General features: G+C 45.5%; 1 protein-coding gene across 1 annotated transcript; it reads right to left on the bottom strand.

Annotated features, from left to right (window-relative positions):
* Nucleotides 1-515: 515 nt before the first annotated feature.
* Nucleotides 516-20,897, bottom strand: LOC140106887 (endonuclease domain-containing 1 protein-like). The gene is made up of 2 exons (XM_072131511.1): nt 20,592-20,897; nt 516-1,476 (listed from the first exon to the last, which is right to left on the bottom strand). Exons 1-2 carry the CDS (start codon nt 20,889-20,891, stop codon nt 937-939), a joined length of 840 nt encoding a protein of 279 aa, XP_071987612.1. The 5' UTR covers nt 20,892-20,897; the 3' UTR covers nt 516-936.
* Nucleotides 20,898-21,136: the final 239 nt, after the last annotated feature.

The raw sequence follows: 21,136 nt of genomic DNA, 5'->3' as shown, positions 1-21,136 counted from the left end.
AGGAGGTATGAGGTACAGGTAGTACTGCAGGAGGAGGTATGAGGTACAGGAGTACTGGAGGAGGAGGTATGAAGTACTGGAGGAGGAGGTATGAGGTACAGGAGTACTGGAGGAGGAGGTATGAGGTACAGGAGTACTGCAGGAGGAGGTATGAGGTACAGGAAGTACTGCAGGAGGAGGTATGAGGTACAGGAAGTACTGCAGGAGGAGGTATGAGGTACAGGAGGAGGTATGAGGTACGGGAAGTACTGCAGGAGGAGGTATGAGGTACGGGAAGTACTGCAGGAGGAGGTATGAGGTACAGGAAGTACTGGAGGAGGAGGTATTCACAACTGTAGCTCCTACTACACACTACAGGACGAGGCTCAGCTCCTACTACACACTACAGGACGAGGCTCAGCTCCTACTACACACTACAGGACGAGGCTCAGCTCCTACTACACACTACAGGACAAGTTACAGCTCAATCTTTACTCCATGGGTCACAATTTGGCTCCAGAGAAGTAACACAGGAATCTGTTCTATAACTTTTGCTTTATTAAGATGGTTGTAACATTGAGATGTGAGTAAGAGGAGGCGCAGTGGGAGGAGAGGCTGGAGGTGGACGGATCCTCAAGAAGCTGTCAGGGAATGAGGTGTGTGTCGATCCCATTATTTTTGGGGACATTTGTTAATTTTTCCTCTTTATTCTTATGATAGAAGCCTTTTTTGCCAGTCTGGGGGGAGGAAGCAGCAATGAGATATCACATTGGAGGCCACAGAATGAGCGGACATTGGGGGTGCAGATCACAAAGGTCTTTGTGTCAGAGCCGTCCCGCTCCTGCCGTGGGGGGTATCACTGGGGCAGGAGATGGCGGTCACTCATGGGTTTAGTCTTTCTGGCTTAGAGAGCGGTAACACAGAGGGGTCTGGACGAGCTGGGGGCAGTGAAGGCTCTCACTGGCAGCCCCCAGAGAACAGCGCCACTTCTCCTCCGTACTCCTTGCTCAGGATGGCCTCCAGCTCCAGGACGCTCTTGGTCACCATATCGTAGGGACTTTGATTCCGGCCCAGTCTTCCTTCTGCTCTCCTGGCTCCATCTCGTGTCACACAGCAGAAGGCGCTCCAGAAATACGTTGGTACATTCACACGATCCCGCAGCCACTTGCCCTCGCCAGGGTGCGACCCGGAGAGGATGACTCCGCTCAGGATGTGGGTTTGTTGGCAGGAGCTGAGAATCTTATCGCGTAAGAAGGTCTCATACTGATTCCAGGTTCCGCTGTTAAAGGTGGCGTCCTGCGGTGCCATGTTGGTGTAGGTGAATGTGGCGAGCTGTGCGGCGCTGCTGTGGTGCATGCTGGGGTTTACATGACCGCGGCTGTAGCCAGAGTTCCTATAATCATCGTTTACAGCCTGACTCTCCAACACATCGTCCATGTTCAGCTGCATCGCACTGTGTGAGGGTTGGAGCATCTCCTTCTGGGGGACTCCACCTAACTGGAGAGAGACATCCATGAGATCACACAATACACCCCATTAATGGAAAGTTGTGTCCCCCTGTATGTAGGAGGAGCGTTGTGTCCCGCTGTATGTAGGAGGAGCGTTGTGTCCCGCTGTATGTAGGAGGAGCGTTGTGTCCCGCTGTATGTAGGAGGAGCGTTGTGTCCCCCTGTATGTAGGAGGGGTGTTGTGTCCCGCTGTATGTAGGAGGAGCGTCGTGTCCCGCTGTATGTAGGAGGGGCGTCGTGTCCCGCTGTATGTAGGAGGAGCGTCGTGTCCCGCTGTATGTAGGAGGAGCGTCGTGTCCCGCTGTATGTAGGAGGAGCGTCGTGTCCCGCTGTATGTAGGAGGAGCGTCGTGTCCCGCTGTATGTAGGAGGGGCGTCGTGTCCCGCTGTATGTAGGAGGAGCGTCGTGTCCCGCTGTATGTAGGAGGAGCGTCGTGTCCCGCTGTATGTAGGAGGAGCGTCGTGTCCCGCTGTATGTAGGAGGAGCGTCGTGTCCCGCTGTATGTAGGAGGGGCGTCGTGTCCCGCTGTATGTAGGAGGGGCGTCGTGTCCCGCTGTATGTAGGAGGGGCGTCGTGTCCCGCTGTATGTAGGAGGAGCGTCGTGTCCCGCTGTATGTAGGAGGAGCGTCGTGTCCCGCTGTATGTAGGAGGAGCGTCGTGTCCCGCTGTATGTAGGAGGAGCGTCGTGTCCCGCTGTATGTAGGAGGAGCGTCGTGTCCCGCTGTATGTAGGAGGAGCGTCGTGTCCCGCTGTATGTAGGAGGAGCGTCGTGTCCCGCTGTATGTAGGAGGAGCGTCGTGTCCCGCTGTATGTAGGAGGAGCGTCGTGTCCCGCTGTATGTAGGAGGAGCGTCGTGTCCCGCTGTATGTAGGAGGAGCGTCGTGTCCCGCTGTATGTAGGAGGAGCGTCGTGTCCCGGTGTATGAAGGAGGAGCGTCGTGTCCCGCTGTATGTAGGAGGAGCGTCGTGTCCCGCTGTATGTAGGAGGAGCGTCGTGTCCCGCTGTATGTAGGAGGAGCGTCGTGTCCCGCTGTATGTAGGAGGAGCGTCGTGTCCCGCTGTATGTAGGAGGAGCGTCGTGTCCCGCTGTATGTAGGAGGAGCGTCGTGTCCCGCTGTATGTAGGAGGAGCGTCGTGTCCCGCTGTATGTAGGAGGAGCGTCGTGTCCCGCTGTATGAAGGAGGAGCGTCGTGTCCCGCTGTATGTAGGAGGAGCGTCGTGTCCCGCTGTATGTAGGAGGAGCGTCGTGTCCCGCTGTATGTAGGAGGAGCGTCGTGTCCCGCTGTATGTAGGAGGAGCGTCGTGTCCCGCTGTATGTAGGAGGAGCGTCGTGTCCCGCTGTATGTAGGAGGAGCGTCGTGTCCCGCTGTATGTAGGAGGAGCGTCGTGTCCCGCTGTATGTAGGAGGAGCGTCGTGTCCCGCTGTATGTAGGAGGAGCGTCGTGTCCCGGTGTATACAGGGCTGTGTCACTGTAGACCATCATTAAGAAGGGTTTAGTGCAGTGATGGCGAACCTTTTAGGGACCGAGTGCCGAAACTACAAGCAAAAGCCATATATTTTTCAGCCAATTTAAAGTAACAGGTTTCAAACGTATTGGCGCCCCGAGGACACCAATACAGGAGAAAGGAGGAGAAATTTGTATAACTATTGTAGTTTCCCTCTAACGTCCCCTTAATATGATGAACCTCAGGTCTGGAGAAGGGGCTACAATGATAATACACCTCTGTCCACACCTCATGTCTTGAGTCCTGGGTGACCTTTGTGCTGGGTGATGGTCTGGGTGCCCACTGAGACACTGAGAGGGCTCTGAGTGCCACCTCTAGCACCCGTGCCATAGGTTCGCCACCACTGGTTTAGTGCGTTGGTTACTGCTGGGATTGCACTGATGATTTATAGAACTAATAATCTAATAAACAAGTTTTTTTGGAAATGTTCTGGACGTTCCTTGTGCTCAGCAGGGTCGGTGCGGTGCCTTGTCCGCTCCATAACGGGGAGGGTCCCATTTTCTTAGAAAACTATTAAACCCCTTTGAACTTTTCCTCCTTTTGCCACATTTCAGGCTTCAAACATAAAGAGATAAATTGTATTTGTGGGAGACGATTGTGAAGGGAAATGTATTGGATATTTTATTTATTATTGGAATAATAATGGGGGGGGGGGGTGTAATGTTATTCTTTACTTTCCCTCTAGAAGTTCAGTCTAGATGCAATTCATGATCCTATTAATAAAAGTTGAGAAGCTGCGTCCAGCGCAAGGCATCGCTAGGAGAAGAGTTTGTCTGACAACTCGTTCACAGGGACGGATTGGGTGTCAGGACATGTGTCCCTATGAGTGGTTGTCGCTCCGGACGCTGTGAGATATTCCGGGGATTGGGAGATTGTTTTCTCCTGACACTTTGTGCTTCTAATTAGTTTGAAAGTTTGGATGAAATCTTTTGTGTTGTTATGAAAAAAAAAAACTAAATTTGGAAAAATCCTTAATTTCCAGCGCTGTAAATTCTCTGCTTTTGCTGCAGATGTCACGGCCCCTGAATAACTGCATTGCTTACATTTCCCGGGTCTCTGCTTTATGTTGGATGTTTTTAAGATTCCACATATGTTACTAGAATGTTCTGAGGCTCAGAATTTGGGGACATTTTTCACATTTTTTGTAAAATCACCAGAACCCGTAGTTACATGGAGCTGCTGTGAGAGGCCGAAATAATAGCGAGACCCGTACAGGACCCCATTATGGAAACTCCACCCCTCAACGTATGAAAAAGCGCAGCTAAGAAGTTTAACCCTTTAGGTGTCTTATAGGGGTTAAAACAAAATGAAGGCGCGGTCTACAAATTGTAATATTTTTTGACAATACAATCATTTTGGCTGGAAAATTAAACATTTGGAATGGATTAAATGAAAAAAAGCTCCACAAAGTTTGATACTCAATTTCTCTCAAGTGCCGATCCCCCATATGTGGTGGTGACTGCTGTATAGGCGCACGGCCGGGCATAGAATGGGAGGAGCATAGAACAGGGGGAGGATCATAGAATAGGAGGAGGAGCATAGAACAGGGGGAGGGGCATAGAATGGGAGGAGGAGCATAGAATGGAAGGAGCATAGAACAGGGGGAGGAGCATACGATGGAAGGAGGCGCCCTCCAGAGCAGATTTGCTTTGTCACATTGTACAGGTTATAATTTTTTTTCTTTTTTTATTGTGCACCTATAGGGGCTTATTTCTTTTACCACATGAGATGCACTTTTCTGGTAGGTAATTTTGGGGCATCTATAGCTGATTGGTGAGATTTTATTAACTCTTTGTTGGTGGAGGAAATGAAAATCATCAATTTTTAGGAAGAATTTTTGTGTTTTTTTTTTTTGGCTGTTTACCATAAGAACAGTATATTATTTTTATTCTATGGGTCGCCACGATTACAAAAAGTCCTCATCTATGTAGATTTTTTATATTTTCCCATTTTTACTGAATAAGAAGTAATTTGGCAGAAATGTTGTTAATTTTAGCTTCACCGTCTTTCATATGCAGAACTTTATTATTTTTTGCCTCACAAATCTGTTTAAAGGACACCTGTCATCAGGTCTCTGTCACTAGTCCTGTCACCTCTACCTGTGGAGCAGCTCACAAGGATCCATCCCAGCCTTTATCTAGTTATTTCATACATTATTCATTGTAAAATCATCTATTCTTTATCATGTAAATGAGGCTGGTCACATGGTCAGAGGCAGTGATGTCACCCCTGTTACCCCTCCCCTCTCCTCCCCCTGCTCATGTCTGTGTAATGTATAGTAAAGCATGGCTAGTGTGTGTGCTGCATCTGCTGACATGCTGCATCCTCCTAATACACAGAGACACAGACATCAGCTACACAAGTACCTGACATGTTCTGCTGTAACATGGCTGCAGCCTGGAGCTGCTGTATCTCTCCTAAACACACACACAGGCTGCAGGGGGCGTGGCCACCAGGAAGCTCATCATTATACAGGCTCACATCATTATACAGGCTGTCAGTCATGCACTGGGGGTGTGGCTGTGCCTCTTACTCATGGAGTGGACAGCTTGAATATGCTAATGCTTCATTGGACATTTCACAGGTCATTTGCATACAGCTTTAGGACCTCATTGCTTAGGTTTACAGACATGTAGAGGGACAATGAAGGGATAGAGGCAATGCTCTCTAATGGCAGTTTATGAAAATATATTTAGTTTAGGGGGTTATTTTGCATGACGGGTTCTCTTTAAGGGCTTATTTTCTGCGAGAAGGATTGTTCTATTTCAGTGATGGAGAACCTTTTAGAGACCGAGTGCCCAAACTACAACCATAACCCACTTATTTACCCTGATGTGCCATTTTAAGCAGTAACTTATTGCTACCTGTTCTTTCACTTTTTTAATTGTATCAGCCGCCTGAGGCCACCAATACAGTTGAAAGAAGGAGGGCAAATTCAGACTCTCATTGTAGCTTCTCTCCAGGGTCTCTCTGTACAGTAAGAATGGTGGGTCCAGCAGGAGGACCACAAAGATAATGCACTTATTTTAACACCTTCTCAACTTTTCAAGGAGTTCCAAACAGTCAATGAAGTGTCGCTGTAAAATAGTGCTGAGCGCAGCATCTCATGAGTTGCCTGGGACTGCAGGAAGATTTAATGGATTTGGTCCTGTTTGGTGAACTCTGTCCTAGGCTGATGGCCTGAGTGCCCACAGAAAGGGCTCTGAGTGCCACCTCTGGCACCCGTGCCATAGGTTCGCCACCACTGTTATATTTAGTGTCTTATTTTAGAGTGCAGAACATTTTTTAAATAACTTTTTAGAGCATTTTTTTATAGGGTATTAATTAAAAATTCTTTTTTTTTTTTTTACGGGATTCACTTTGCGGATCTAATAACAAATATGTGGGGATTTTGTGTATTTTATTCAATTGTACTGAATAAAAACTAATTTGGAGAAAATCTTGTTCATTTTAGTACCACCATCTTTTCATATGACAATTCTGGTTGGGGGCTTCTTTTTTGCAAGAAGAGTTGTTATTTTTAGCTTATTTTAGAGCGCAGAACATTTTTTTTTTATCACTTTATAGAGCATTTTTTTAAAGGTATTATTTAAAAATTTTCTTTTTTCGAAAATTTTTTGCGTTTTTTTCCTCTGGCGTTTATAGTGCGGGTCCAGTAACGATTCTGTTTTATTATACAGATTGTTACGGACGCGGCAATACCAAATATGTGGGGGGTTTTGTGTTTTTTATACTTTATTAAGTGTTTTTATGGGAAAGTTTTAGGGGCTTATATTTTTATTTATTTATTCTAATGTGTAAACTTTAGTGTTTTTACCTTTTTTTGCTTTTCCATACTTGAACCAGCGATGCTTTGATGCTTGACCCGCGATCGGCTCTGTGGTGTCAGCTGTGATAGACAGCTGCTTCTTCTGGGGCCGGCTCCGTTCATGAGCCGGTGCCAGAAGCAGGACGTTATAGCACTCCCCGGTGCGCTAGGTATCTACCTGCAGGGACGTACTATAACGTCCTGGCGCGCCTAGGGGTTAGAGGAAACCTATCATGTTTTGTGAGTCTTTATGAAGCAAACACCCTGAGACTGCTGGAGCTACACTGATGCAGAAGCTCTGCCGCTTCTATGGCTGCCCCTGCGCTTCTCCTAGCACGCGAGTTATTCTCTGCACCAGAGGATGATGTAATCGCGGTGTTGTGCCTGAAGACAGAATAATCAATTGCTGCACCATCCCCCAGCTGCTGTGTATGAGTCATCCAGCTCAGGTTGATTAGTCCTGTCTTGACTAACCTCCATTTGTAATTACAAGTGCTGACCCAGCTTTCCCAAGGTCCTGAATGTTATAATTGTTTGTTTTTTTCAGCAAAACCACTTAGCTCAAGGATTAACCAAGATCTGATCCTGCATCAGTGTAGCTACAGCAGTCTCAGGGTGTTTACTTCATAATGCATCAAATCACATGGTAGGTTTCATTTACAAACCCTGTTAATGTAACCCTTAGTCATCTCATGTGGTTCCTCCTTCCACCACTGGGGGGGGGGAGGGGCAGGGGGGGTTGGGTGTTCCCTCTGCCACCACCATGTGACAATCCACCTCTTGTCTCAACCAAAGAGAGTTCCCAAGCTGCTTCATGCCAACACTAGAGGAAGGTCATGAGCTCCTTCTTACTACCGCTAGGGGAAGGTCGAGAACTTCTTTGTACCACACTAGGAGGCCCATGTACTCCTTCCTACCACCACTAGAGGAAGGTCAGGGTCAGGAGCTCCTTCTTACCACCACTAGAGGAAGGTCAGGAGCTTCTTCCTAACACCGCTATGGGAAGAACATGAGCTCCTTCCTACCACCACTAGAGGAAGGTCAGGAGCTTCTTCCTAACACCGCTATGGGAAGAACATGAGCTCCTTCCGGCCACCGCTAGAGGAAGGTCACGATCTCCTTCCTGTCACCGCTAGGGGAAGTACTTGAGCTCCTTCCGGCCACCGCTAGAGGAAGGTCACGATCTCCTTCCTGTCACCGCTAGGGGAAGTACTTGAGCTCCTTCCGGCCACCGCTAGAGGAAGGTCAGGAGCTCCTTCCGGCCACCGCTAGAGGAAGGTCAGGAGCTCCTTCCGGCCACCGCTAGAGGAAGGTCAGGAGCTCCTTCCGGCCACCGCTAGAGGAAGGTCAGGAGCTCCTTCCGGCCACCGCTAGAGGAAGGTCACGATCTCCTTCCTGTCACCGCTAGGGGAAGTACTTGAGCTCCTTCCGGCCACCGCTAGAGGAAGGTCAGGAGCTCCTTCCGGCCACCGCTAGAGGAAGGTCAGGAGCTCCTTCCGGCCACCGCTAGAGGAAGGTCAGGAGCTCCTTCCGGCCACCGCTAGAGGAAGGTCAGGAGCTCCTTCCGGCCACCGCTAGAGGAAGGTCAGGAGCTCCTTCCTGCCACCGCTTCGAGAAGTACATGAGCTCCTTCCGGCCACCGCTAGAGGAAGGTCAGGAGCTCCTTCCTGCCACCGCTAGAGGAAGGTCAGGAGCTCCTTCCTGCCACCGCTAGAGGAAGGTCAGGAGCTCCTTCCTGCCACCGCTAGAGGAAGGTCAGGAGCTCCTTCCTGCCACCGCTAGAGGAAGGTCAGGAGCTCCTTCCTGCCACCGCTAGAGGAAGGTCAGGAGCTCCTTCCTGCCACCGCTAGAGGAAGGTCAGGAGCTCCTTCCTGCCACCGCTAGAGGAAGGTCAGGAGCTCCTTCCTGCCACCGCTAGAGGAAGGTCAGGAGCTCCTTCCTGCCACCGCTAGAGGAAGGTCAGGAGCTCCTTCCTGCCACCGCTAGAGGAAGGTCAGGAGCTCCTTCCTGCCACCGCTAGAGGAAGGTCAGGAGCTCCTTCCTGCCACTACTAGAGGAAGGTCATGAGCTCCTTCCTGCCACTACTAGAGGAAGATCATGAGCTCCTTCCTGCCACCACTAGAGGAAGGTCATGAGCTCTTTTCTGCCAATACTAGGAAATGTATTCACACCCAAAGAAAGAAGTTTATATTGCGATCAGTTTGTGACTGGGTATACGATATGTGCAATTTTTACAAAAGAAGGATAGAGTCCTATAAGGACAACTGTACCCATTTGTCACTAAAATTTAACTTTTATTTGTACAATAATGCTAAAAACATGGAAAGACAATACTCCATCCACTATTGTGACTTTTAAAATTATCAGCAGAAATAGATTGCAACCACTAAGGCTGAGTGCTGGAAATTCCCTTATTACAGCGTATATCTACCCATCTACCCCACGTATCTACTGGGAGACGATACTCCCTATTTCCCTAATGACTAGTCTCAGCGTCCTAAGGGGAGGAGGGGGAGGGGGGAAGGGAGGAATCCTATCAGACTAAGCTGACACTCTGTCCCTACTAGAGGTGCTAGATAGCGTTTTAAAATATTGGTGGACTGTCTCCTATCTTATTCCCTATTTGGTTAGGCTGCTGTGCACTGCTGTGCTAAAATAGAAAGACAGTTAGCCCCCCCGACATGTTTCGCCACTCGAGGTGGCGTCCTCAGGGGTATCGGGGCTATAATGCGGCGCATACCGCGGAGCAGTGCCCTATATGGACTTTTAGTCGTGACGTCACAGTGGGGATCGTCTCCCGCAGCCAATCATCTTGAGAGGGGCATGGTTGGGTGAACCAATCCCCAGTGTTCTCAGCCGGTGACGTCACATGAGGGGATGTGGCTCGCGCATGTCATCTAACTTAGTATCGGAGCCATGATCTTTTACAATGCGCATGTCAGAAGAGTTTGATATCAGACCGGACTTAGAAAGGAAGTGCGCATGTCAGGGGACTTAGTCGCATCCTCTCCTGGAGAATGGAGACTACGCATTGGACATAGGTAATGTATGTGCTGTTCTTAAGGTTGTAAAGGTGGATATTCTACCAGGGATTGTTAAATGATTATTTACATCCCCGAAGTGTGAATTCTAGGGGAGGTACAACGGTTCATATTTATACAAATGTGCCGATGTTTATTGCATACGTACAGGATACCCTAATTCCTCCAGCCATGTAGATATATATAGAAGTCCCTCGTGCATATTATCCCTCACTGTCCCAGTGTAAATTTCAACACTGGGATGATGGTCATATAGTGGCAGTGTGCTCATATGGATGAGTATTATCAATGTGGATTCAAAAGAATCGATTCATATAGTGTTGTATATTGACTCATATCATAGAAAGGCTGCAAAGGTAAAACCTTCATTAAGACCCTTGGGATTCAGTGTACCCAATCTATAGATCCATTTTGCCTCAAGCTGTAAAAGCTTGTGGTCCAGATCACCTTTTCTGATGCCAGTTTTGAGGCAGTCAATCCCCCAGAAACGTAGGTGTTCATAATTATCCTTGTGCACAGTTTGTATATGTTTGGATAGTGTAGTATCCTTCTTAGTTCTTACTGTACTCAAGTGTGAAGAGATCCTTTTTCTCAGCTCTTGTATCGTCTTTCCTACATAGAGCTTCGGACAGCTACACTGTACCATATAGACAACCCCAGTTGTTTTGCAATTGATGTATTTTTTAATCTGGTATGTCCGATTATTTTCTGAGTCCGAAAAAACTCTTTTTCTGACCATGTATTTGCAAAATGAGCAGTCCCCACATGGGTATGACCCTGTTATGCGGGGAGGTAGCCACGTTGTTAGTGGGGTGTGTTTCTCGCTATAATGGCTCCGTACAAGTAGATCTTTTAGATTTTTTCCCCTTCGGTACGTTATCGAGGGGAAGTTAGTTAGCACTGGTTGTAGATCCTCGTCTGCCATTAGTAAAGGCCAGTATTTGTCGAGGATGCCAACAATTTGTTGGGAGTAGCCATCATAAGTTCCGATACATCTGATGGGTCCACGTTTCTGGTTCATGTGATTATTCCCAAACAGATCCTCTCGTTTCGTTAATCTTGCCTTTTGGTAAGCTCTATGTAGGGTCTTTTTTGGGTACCCTCTTGTTATAAAGCGTTTGTACAGGTCGCCACATTCTTTCTCAAATTCATGTTCTGTCGAGCAGTTCCTTCTGGCACGGAGGTACTGTCTGGTGGGAATACCCTTTTTAAGGGGGGTCGGATGCCAACTATGCCACTCGAGCAGATTATTGGTTGAGGTTTCCTTTCTGTAGATAGATGTTTGTATTTTGCCCTGTACATCGATGGTTATATTCAAATCCAAGAAATAGATGTGCTTGTGATGAATTTCTGATGTGAAGTGCATGCCTATCTTATTATTATTAAGCTGGGAGACAAATTCATGAAAGTGGTCTTTATCACCCTCCCACAGGATCAGGATATCGTCGATATACCTTCCCCAGTAGGCCACATGTTTAGTGAACTCGTGTAGATCGTCAGAGAAAACTATGGTGGATTCCCACCATCCTAAGAAGATATTTGCGTAGGTGGGTGCGCAAATGGTCCCCATGGCGGTGCCTCTTACCTGATGGTAGAAGGCACCGCCAAAGAGGAAGTAATTATGGGTGAGCAGAAAGTGAAGAAGTGATAGGAGGAAGCTATTGTGTTTCCTGTACTGTGTCCCTTTGGTGCTCAAGAAATAGGTTACTGCTTGTAATCCCAGTGAGTGCTGTATATTGCTGTACAGAGCCTCTACGTCAAGGCTTGCCAAGTAAGTATTTTTTGTTACTGTTATCTCTTGCAATCTGGTAATGACATCCTTGGTGTCACACAAGTAGGACGGCAATGAAGTGACAAACGGCCGTAGTAGTTTATCAATGTATTCACTTATCGCCTGTGTGAGCCCATCATTCCCAGAGACGATTGGTCTTCCCGGGATAGGTTTTGTCTGTTTGTGCACCTTTGGAAGGGCATAGAAGGTAGGTATTGTTGGCTTCTTGATAAGTAAATATTTGAATTCGTCTTTGGAAATCATATTTTGCTCCAACGCCTCCGTGAGAATGGCTGATAGTTCTTGGACGAATTTATCAGTGGGATCCCTCTCTAGTAAGCTATAGGTGTTTTTATCGGCTAGTAGGCGCTTAGCCATGTTTACATATTCCTCCCTGCTCATCACTACTATGTTCCCCCCCTTATCTGAGGGTTTGAACACAACCTCGTCCATAGCTATTAGTTCTTCCAGTGCCTTATTCTCCTCTCTCGTAAGATTGGAGGCAATTATCTTTTTATGTGGTTTCATCTTTTCTATGTCCCTCGTTACCATATTCGTGAAGGCTTCTATTAGTGGGTATTGTGAGAAGAGCGGCGTGGTCTTACACTTAGGTTTTAAGTTTGTCAGAGGTGGAGAGATGTCAAGGGGGGTAATCTGGTTTTCCTGTTCTAGTTCGGAGAGGAGTTGTACAACCCTCTCGTCATTCATGGCAGGGTCCTGCTCTAGTCGTATGTGGTGTTTATGTAGAGCAATTTTGCGGGCGAAGAGGTTTACGTCCTTTATCCAAGAGAATTTGTTGAAGCTAGGTACAGGGGTAAAGGAGAGGCCCTTACGAAGTACCCTCAGCTGCATTTCACTCAATTCCAATTTTGATATATTGATAACCAATCTATCTTTTTGATTCAATTCAAAGATGTCATCTTTTATTTGCCATTGTACCCCCATTTCTCCCTGTCTCTTAAGGCCATATTTGGCACTGTCCCTAAAAAAGGAACCGAGGGGGGGTTTATTTGTTGTGAATTCCTGCTCATACCCACATTCACTGGGGTAGTTGTAGCGACTACATAGGGGGTAATAGTGTTGTATGTTCCCGGTCCTCCTGTGAGGTTCACATGGGAGGTCACTGGGGCCGTGACAGGGACATTCACTTGTGATGGTGTGATAGTTTGTTGTGATGATGTATCTGAGGATTGCAAAGATGGCGTATATTCCGCCCTTGGCCATTGTCCAGATGTTGGTGTTGGGAGGTTTCCTCCTCCAGTATATGTAGGTCTTTTGGAGTGTTGTTGATATGTCAGCCTTTTGTTTTTATTTTTACGTTTTGTACCACTTTTATTAAACAATGGTGTTTTCTCCTCAGATGTTGAGTTTTCAGACTCAGAAATGTCTGTATAGTGGTTTTGGCGTTGGTTAGGTTTTCTGTTATAAATCTGTCCTGATTCAAAGTCGTTATAATCTCTTATGTATTTTCGATGTTTCCTTTCTTTAATCTCTAGAGTGAATGTATTTAGATTTTTTTGAAGTTTTTCTTCCAGAGTCTTAAATTCAGGACAGTTACTGAGTGTTTGGATCTCTTCAATTTCTTTGTCAAGGGTTTTGTTTATTTTTTGTAAGTGTGCTTTTTCATAATCATATAGAAAATTTATAAGTCTAAGGGAGCTCTCAGTTAATAGTTGCTGCCAGCCCCTAAGGAAGTCCGTGTCCTCCTGATGGGCATTAGGGGATAGATTAATTTAGGGGACTCAGAATTAATCTATCCCCTAATGCCCATCAGGAGGACACGGACTTCCTTAGGGGCTGGCAGCAACTATTAACTGAGAGCTCCCTTAGACTTATAAATTTTCTATATGATTATGAAAAAGCACACTTACAAAAAATAAACAAAACCCTTGACAAAGAAATTGAAGAGATCCAAACACTCAGTAACTGTCCTGAATTTAAGACTCTGGAAGAAAAACTTCAAAAAAATCTAAATACATTCACTCTAGAGATTAAAGAAAGGAAACATCGAAAATACATAAGAGATTATAACGACTTTGAATCAGGACAGATTTATAACAGAAAACCTAACCAACGCCAAAACCACTATACAGACATTTCTGAGTCTGAAAACTCAACATCTGAGGAGAAAACACCATTGTTTAACCCCTTAAGGACGCAGCCATTTTGTAGCTTAAGGCTCAGCCCGATTTTTTGGATTCTGACTTGCGTCTCTTTATACGGTTATAACTTTTGAACACTGTTACTTATCAAAGCGATTCTGAGATTGTTTTTTCCCCACATGTTGTACTTCATTTTAGTGGTAAATTTTGGCTGATAAGTTTTGCATTTATTTACAAAAAAAAAGAAAATGGGGCAGATTTATCAAGTGTCTGAAAGTCAGAATATTTCCAATTGCCCATGGCAACCAATCACAGCTCCCCTTTAAAATATTCATGAGCACTGGTGAAATGAAAGCTGAGCTGTGATTGGTTGCCATGAGCAACTGGAAATATTCTGACTTTCAGACTGCTTGATAAATCTGCCCCAATATGATAAATTTTTGGAAAAATTTGCCATTTTCGAAATTCAAAATCATTGCGTTTTCAGGCAGATAGATTTACCACCTAAATAAGTTGCTGAATAACATTTCCCATTTGTCTACTTTACATTTTCATAATTTCTGAAATGTCTGGATAATTTATTTTGATGTCACGCGGCTTACAAATAGAATATCGCTTTTCCGGATTTTCAGAATTGACTATTTTGGGGATAAATACAGTTTGGAATGAAATTTTACATATTTAGCATCAAAACCCCCCTATATAACCAACCCATTTTCAAATCTGCACCCCTCAAGCTATCAGAAACAGCTTTTACGAAGATTGTTAACCCCTTGAGATCTTCATAGTAATTGAATCAAAATGGAGGTGAAATTTAGAATGGTCATATTGTTCCCTTATACGTTCATTTAGCCCTAAAATTTACACATTTCCAAAAGATAAAAAGAGAAAACCCACCATACAATTTGTTCTGCAATTTCTCCTGAGTACAAAGACCCCCCACATGTGGCTGTGACTTGTGTTATGGGGGCACAGCGAGGTGCAGAAGGGAAGGAGCACCCTGCAGCTGCCAGGATTTTAGTTTCCTCTTTGGCCCCTTTTGAAGGCTATAAAATTTTCGCTTTTTTGTTATTGGGGCCATGTGATGCCATTTTTTTTGCGGGATGAGATGCTTTTTCCACTGTTACCATTTTGGGGTTGGTATCACCTATTGTTGAAAATTTAGGAACGTTTTTTGAGGACAGGAGTAGAAAAGCATCAATTCTGTACTGGATTTTTTACTTCTTTTTTTTTTTGGTGTTCCCCGTATAGACTAATAATCATGTTATCTTTATTCTATGGGTTGATACGATTACGGGGATACCAGACATGAATATATTTTCTTACGTTTTACTAAATTTGTCAAACAAAACCCTAATGTGGGGAAAAATCTATCATTTATGTATTGCCGTCTTCCAAGTGGCATAACTTTGTTACTTTTTTGGCTACGGAGCTGGTTGATGGCTTGTTTTTTGCGAGACATGTTGTACTTTGCACCAGTATCATGTCGGAGTACACATGGTTTTTTGATCGCATTTTATAGCATTTTTTGTGGGATTGAAAAGGTAAAAATCATAATTTTTGGAGGGTTTATAACAGTTTTTTTTTACGGCGTTTATCGTGCGGGTTCAATAATGATTTACTTTTATTCTACGGGTTGTTACGGACGCGGTGATACTATATATGTGGGGTTTGTGTTATGATTTAGACTTTTTTTTGAGTTATATGTCTCTTTATATGTTTTGGGGATTTGGGGCATTTTTAGTGATTTATGACTTTATTTTTTTATTGAATAACTTTTTTTTTTACTTTTTCACTTTTATACCATGGGACATGAAGAAGCAATCATCTGATTGCTTCTTCATGATAATATTCTGCAATACTGATGTATTGCAGAGTATTATCAGTGTCAGCCTATACACTTGCATAGGCTGGCACTGTGACAGTAAGATGACGTCACAGACGCCATCTTACTGGCAATTCTTGCAGGTAACTCTGGGGTCCAGATCGGACCCCAGAGTTACTATAGCAACGATCGGCGCACCCCGAAAACGGTTCGGGGGGGCCGATCGTGGGGGAAAGATCCCCCAGATACATGTTAGATGCCGCGGTCGCGCTGACCGCGGCATTTAACGGGTTAAGCACCCGCGATCGGAGACAACTCTGATCGCGGGTGTTACACTGGGGTGCCGGCTATCAGTCACAGCCGGCACCCCGTCTTTCCCGATGCCGGTTCGGCTCAGATCTTGAGCTGAACCGGCATCAGCTCAGCGTCCGATATATCGGACGCTGAGCGCTAAGTCACTGCGCTCAGCGTCCGATATATCGGACGCTGAGCGTTAAGAGGTTAATAAAAGTGGTACAAAACGTAAAAATAAAAACAAAAGGCTGACATATCAACAACACTCCAAAAGACCTACATATACTGGAGGAGGAAACCTCCCAACACCAACATCTGGACAATGGCCAAGGGCGGAATATACGCCATCTTTGCAATCCTCAGCTACATCATCACAACAAACTATCACACCATCACAAGTGAATGTCCCTGTCACGGCCCCAGTGACCTCCCATGTGAACCTCACAGGAGGACCGGGAACATACAACACTATTACCCCCTATGTAGTCGCTACAACTACCCCAGTGAATGTGGGTATGAGCAGGAATTCACAACAAATAAACCCCCCCTCGGTTCCTTTTTTAGGGACAGTGCCAAATATGGCCTTAAGAGACAGGGAGAAATGGGGGTACAATGGCAAATAAAAGATGACATCTTTGAATTGAATCAAAAAGATAGATTGGTTATCAATATATCAAAATTGGAATTGAGTGAAATGCAGCTGAGGGTACTTCGTAAGGGCCTCTCCTTTACCCCTGTACCTAGCTTCAACAAATTCTCTTGGATAAAGGACGTAAACCTCTTCGCCCGCAAAATTGCTCTACATAAACACCACATACGACTAGAGCAGGACCCTGCCATGAATGACGAGAGGGTTGTACAACTCCTTTCCGAACTAGAACAGGAAAACCAGATTACCCCCCTTGACATCTCTCCACCTCTGACAAACTTAAAACCTAAGTGTAAGACCACGCCGCTCTTCTCACAATACCCACTAATAGAAGCCTTCACGAATATGGTAACGAGGGACATAGAAAAGATGAAACCACATAAAAAGATAATTGCCTCCAATCTTACGAGAGAGGAGAATAAGGCACTGGAAGAACTAATAGCTATGGACGAGGTTGTGTTCAAACCCTCAGATAAGGGGGGGAACATAGTAGTGATGAGCAGGGAGGAATATGTAAACATGGCTAAGCGCCTACTAGCCGATAAAAACACCTATAGCTTACTAGAGAGGGATCCCACTGATAAATTCGTCCAAGAACTATCAGCCATTCTCACGGAGGCGTTGGAGCAAAATATGATTTCCAAAGACGAATTCAAATATTTACTTATCAAGAAGCCAACAATACCTACCTTCTATGCCCTTCCAAAGGTGCACAAACAGACAAAACCTATCCCGGGAAGACCAATCGTCTCTGGGAATGATGGGCTCACACAGGCGATAAGTGAATACATTGATAAACTACTACGGCCGTTTGTCACTTCATTGCCGTCCTACTTGTGTGACACCAAGGATGTCATTACCAGATTGCAAGAGATAACAGTAACAAAAAATACTTACTTGGCAAGCCTTGACGTAGAGGCTCTGTACAGCAATATACAGCACTCACTGGGATTACAAGCAGTAACCTATTTCTTGAGCACCAAAGGGACACAGTACAGGAAACACAATAGCTTCCTCCTATCACTTCTTCACTTTCTGCTCACCCATAATTACTTCCTCTTTGGCGGTGCCTTCTACCATCAGGTAAGAGGCACCGCCATGGGGACCATTTGCGCACCCACCTACGCAAATATCTTCTTAGGATGGTGGGAATCCACCATAGTTTTCTCTGACGATCTACACGAGTTCACTAAACATGTGGCCTACTGGGGAAGGTATATCGACGATATCCTGATCCTGTGGGAGGGTGATAAAGACCACTTTCATGAATTTGTCTCCCAGCTTAATAATAATAAGATAGGCATGCACTTCACATCAGAAATTCATCACAAGCACATCTATTTCTTGGATTTGAATATAACCATCGATGTACAGGGCAAAATACAAACATCTATCTACAGAAAGGAAACCTCAACCAATAATCTGCTCGAGTGGCATAGTTGGCATCCGACCCCCCTTAAAAAGGGTATTCCCACCAGACAGTACCTCCGTGCCAGAAGGAACTGCTCGACAGAACATGAATTTGAGAAAGAATGTGGCGACCTGTACAAACGCTTTATAACAAGAGGGTACCCAAAAAAGACCCTACATAGAGCTTACCAAAAGGCAAGATTAACGAAACGAGAGGATCTGCTTGGGAATAATCACATGAACCAGAAACGTGGACCCATCAGATGTATCGGAACTTATGATGGCTACTCCCAACAAATTGTTGGCATCCTCGACAAATACTGGCCTTTACTAATGGCAGACGAGGATCTACAACCAGTGCTAACTAACTTCCCCTCGATAACGTACCGAAGGGGAAAAAATCTAAAAGATCTACTTGTACGGAGCCATTATAGCGAGAAACACACCCCACTAACAACGTGGCTACCTCCCCGCATAACAGGGTCATACCCATGTGGGGACTGCTCATTTTGCAAATACATGGTCAGAAAAAGAGTTTTTTCGGACTCAGAAAATAATCGGACATACCAGATTAAAAAATACATCAATTGCAAAACAACTGGGGTTGTCTATATGGTACAGTGTAGCTGTCCGAAGCTCTATGTAGGAAAGACGATACAAGAGCTGAGAAAAAGGATCTCTTCACACTTGAGTACAGTAAGAACTAAGAAGGATACTACACTATCCAAACATATACAAACTGTGCACAAGGATAATTATGAACACCTACGTTTCTGGGGGATTGACTGCCTCAAAACTGGCATCAGAAAAGGTGATCTGGACCACAAGCTTTTACAGCTTGAGGCAAAATGGATCTATAGATTGGGTACACTGAATCCCAAGGGTCTTAATGAAGGTTTTACCTTTGCAGCCTTTCTATGATATGAGTCAATATACAACACTATATGAATCGATTCTTTTGAATCCACATTGATAATACTCATCCATATGAGCACACTGCCACTATATGACCATCATCCCAGTGTTGAAATTTACACTGGGACAGTGAGGGATAATATGCACGAGGGACTTCTATATATATCTACATGGCTGGAGGAATTAGGGTATCCTGTACGTATGCAATAAACATCGGCACATTTGTATAAATATGAACCGTTGTACCTCCCCTAGAATTCACACTTCGGGGATGTAAATAATCATTTAACAATCCCTGGTAGAATATCCACCTTTACAACCTTAAGAACAGCACATACATTACCTATGTCCAATGCGTAGTCTCCATTCTCCAGGAGAGGATGCGACTAAGTCCCCTGACATGCGCACTTCCTTTCTAAGTCCGGTCTGATATCAAACTCTTCTGACATGCGCATTGTAAAAGATCATGGCTCCGATACTAAGTTAGATGACATGCGCGAGCCACATCCCCTCATGTGACGTCACCGGCTGAGAACACTGGGGATTGGTTCACCCAACCATGCCCCTCTCAAGATGATTGGCTGCGGGAGACGATCCCCACTGTGACGTCACGACTAAAAGTCCATATAGGGCACTGCTCCGCGGTATGCGCCGCATTATAGCCCCGATACCCCTGAGGACGCCACCTCGAGTGGCGAAACATGTCGGGGGGGCTAACTGTCTTTCTATTTTAGCACAGCAGTGCACAGCAGCCTAACCAAATAGGGAATAAGATAGGAGACAGTCCACCAATATTTTAAAACGCTATCTAGCACCTCTAGTAGGGACAGAGTGTCAGCTTAGTCTGATAGGATTCCTCCCTTCCCCCCTCCCCCTCCTCCCCTTAGGACGCTGAGACTAGTCATTAGGGAAATAGGGAGTATCGTCTCCCAGTAGATACGTGGGGTAGATGGGTAGATATACGCTGTAATAAGGGAATTTCCAGCACTCAGCCTTAGTGGTTGCAATCTATTTCTGCTGATAATTTTAAAAGTCACAATAGTGGATGGAGTATTGTCTTTCCATGTTTTTAGCATTATTGTACAAATAAAAGTTAAATTTTAGTGACAAATGGGTACAGTTGTCCTTATAGGACTCTATCCTTCTTTTGTAAAAATAATACTAGGAAATGGTCACAATTTCTTACCTGCCACCTCTAGGGGAAAGTCATAAGCTCCTTCCTACCACCACTAGGAAGATCATGTGCTACTTCGTGCCATCACTAAAGGAAGGCCATGAACTTCTTTCTGCCCCCAATAGGGGAAGGTCATGAGATCCTTCCTATCACCACTAGGGGAAGATCAGCATATCCCACAACTGACTGATGGTATAGTCCTGGGAATGAAGGGATAACTACAAACCAAGGCTATCTACTGGCAACCAGTTCTTGCCAACTTATGCTGCATGATGTGGTGGGGTCAGCCACACATGCAGTGCCGGCACTAGGAAGTTTGGGGCCCCCAAAGAATGATAATCTGGCCCCAGAACAAAGTCACACTAAGCCCCTCCTGATGGCGGCCCTGCACACATGGATGACCCTTCTAAGCTTTGTGTCCCTTATTCAACCAAACAACATAATATACAGAAGCCATTTAGAAAGGCAGGGTTGCTTCCTTGTAGAAGGTTGTGTTTGGACCTGCAGCTTCGCTCCTTGAAATAAATGGGGCTGAGCTGCAATACCAGACACAATCTCCAGAATCATTAATGAGAAGTCCCACCAGGTTGGATACAGCTCTAGGTCTTACCATTGGCTCTAGGTACCAGTTGCTGGAGGAGATATCGGGGCGAGATGTAGTGGAAACCTCCAAGATGTATGCTGAGTAGATGGGCACACGGGCCAGGCGGTGGTAAAGGGTGGCATAGTGGTAACTGCCCTGCAGGTGCTGGCAGATATTGGCCGTCCTATTGGAGGCTAGACCCAGTGGTTCCTGCCCCTTATAGAAGAAGTTCTGACATGCAGGGACATCGGTGAAGCTTTGTAGCACCTCACTGTACACCCCACAGCAAAGAGCGAGGAGGACAAGAGCCTGCCCAAAAGAGTCCATGGTGGAACATACGCACATAGAAGGTTAAAATGTATTCTTATACCGACTGATAGTGAACGTCATGGGAAGAAAACAAGCAGATGATCAAACATTGGGAATTCTCACCCTCAAGAGTGCGAGCAAAATACTGGCCCATAGGTAAGTACACATGGAAGATCTGATTGTGCGGAATGCAAGGCCACAACAGTTGAGATAGACAGCTCTACACAAGGACAACAAGGACCCAATGGGGCTCATTTACTAAG

Source organism: Engystomops pustulosus, unplaced genomic scaffold, assembly GCF_040894005.1.
Source record: "Engystomops pustulosus unplaced genomic scaffold, aEngPut4.maternal MAT_SCAFFOLD_59, whole genome shotgun sequence".
NCBI classification, from domain to species: Eukaryota; Metazoa; Chordata; class Amphibia; order Anura; family Leptodactylidae; genus Engystomops; species Engystomops pustulosus.
Note: the sequence above shows the minus strand (reverse complement) of the source record. Positions and strands in the feature narration are given on the sequence as shown.

Excerpts from the sequence above, each read along its gene's own strand:
- LOC140106887 (XM_072131511.1), bottom strand. The coding sequence starts at position 20,891 with ATGGACTCTTTTGGGCAGGCTCTTGTCCTCCTCGCTCTTTGCTGTGGG. Across the intron at positions 1,477-20,591 it reads ACTGGTACCTAGAGCCAATG|TTAGGTGGAGTCCCCCAGAA; the intron begins GTAAGACCTAGA and ends GTCTCTCTCCAG.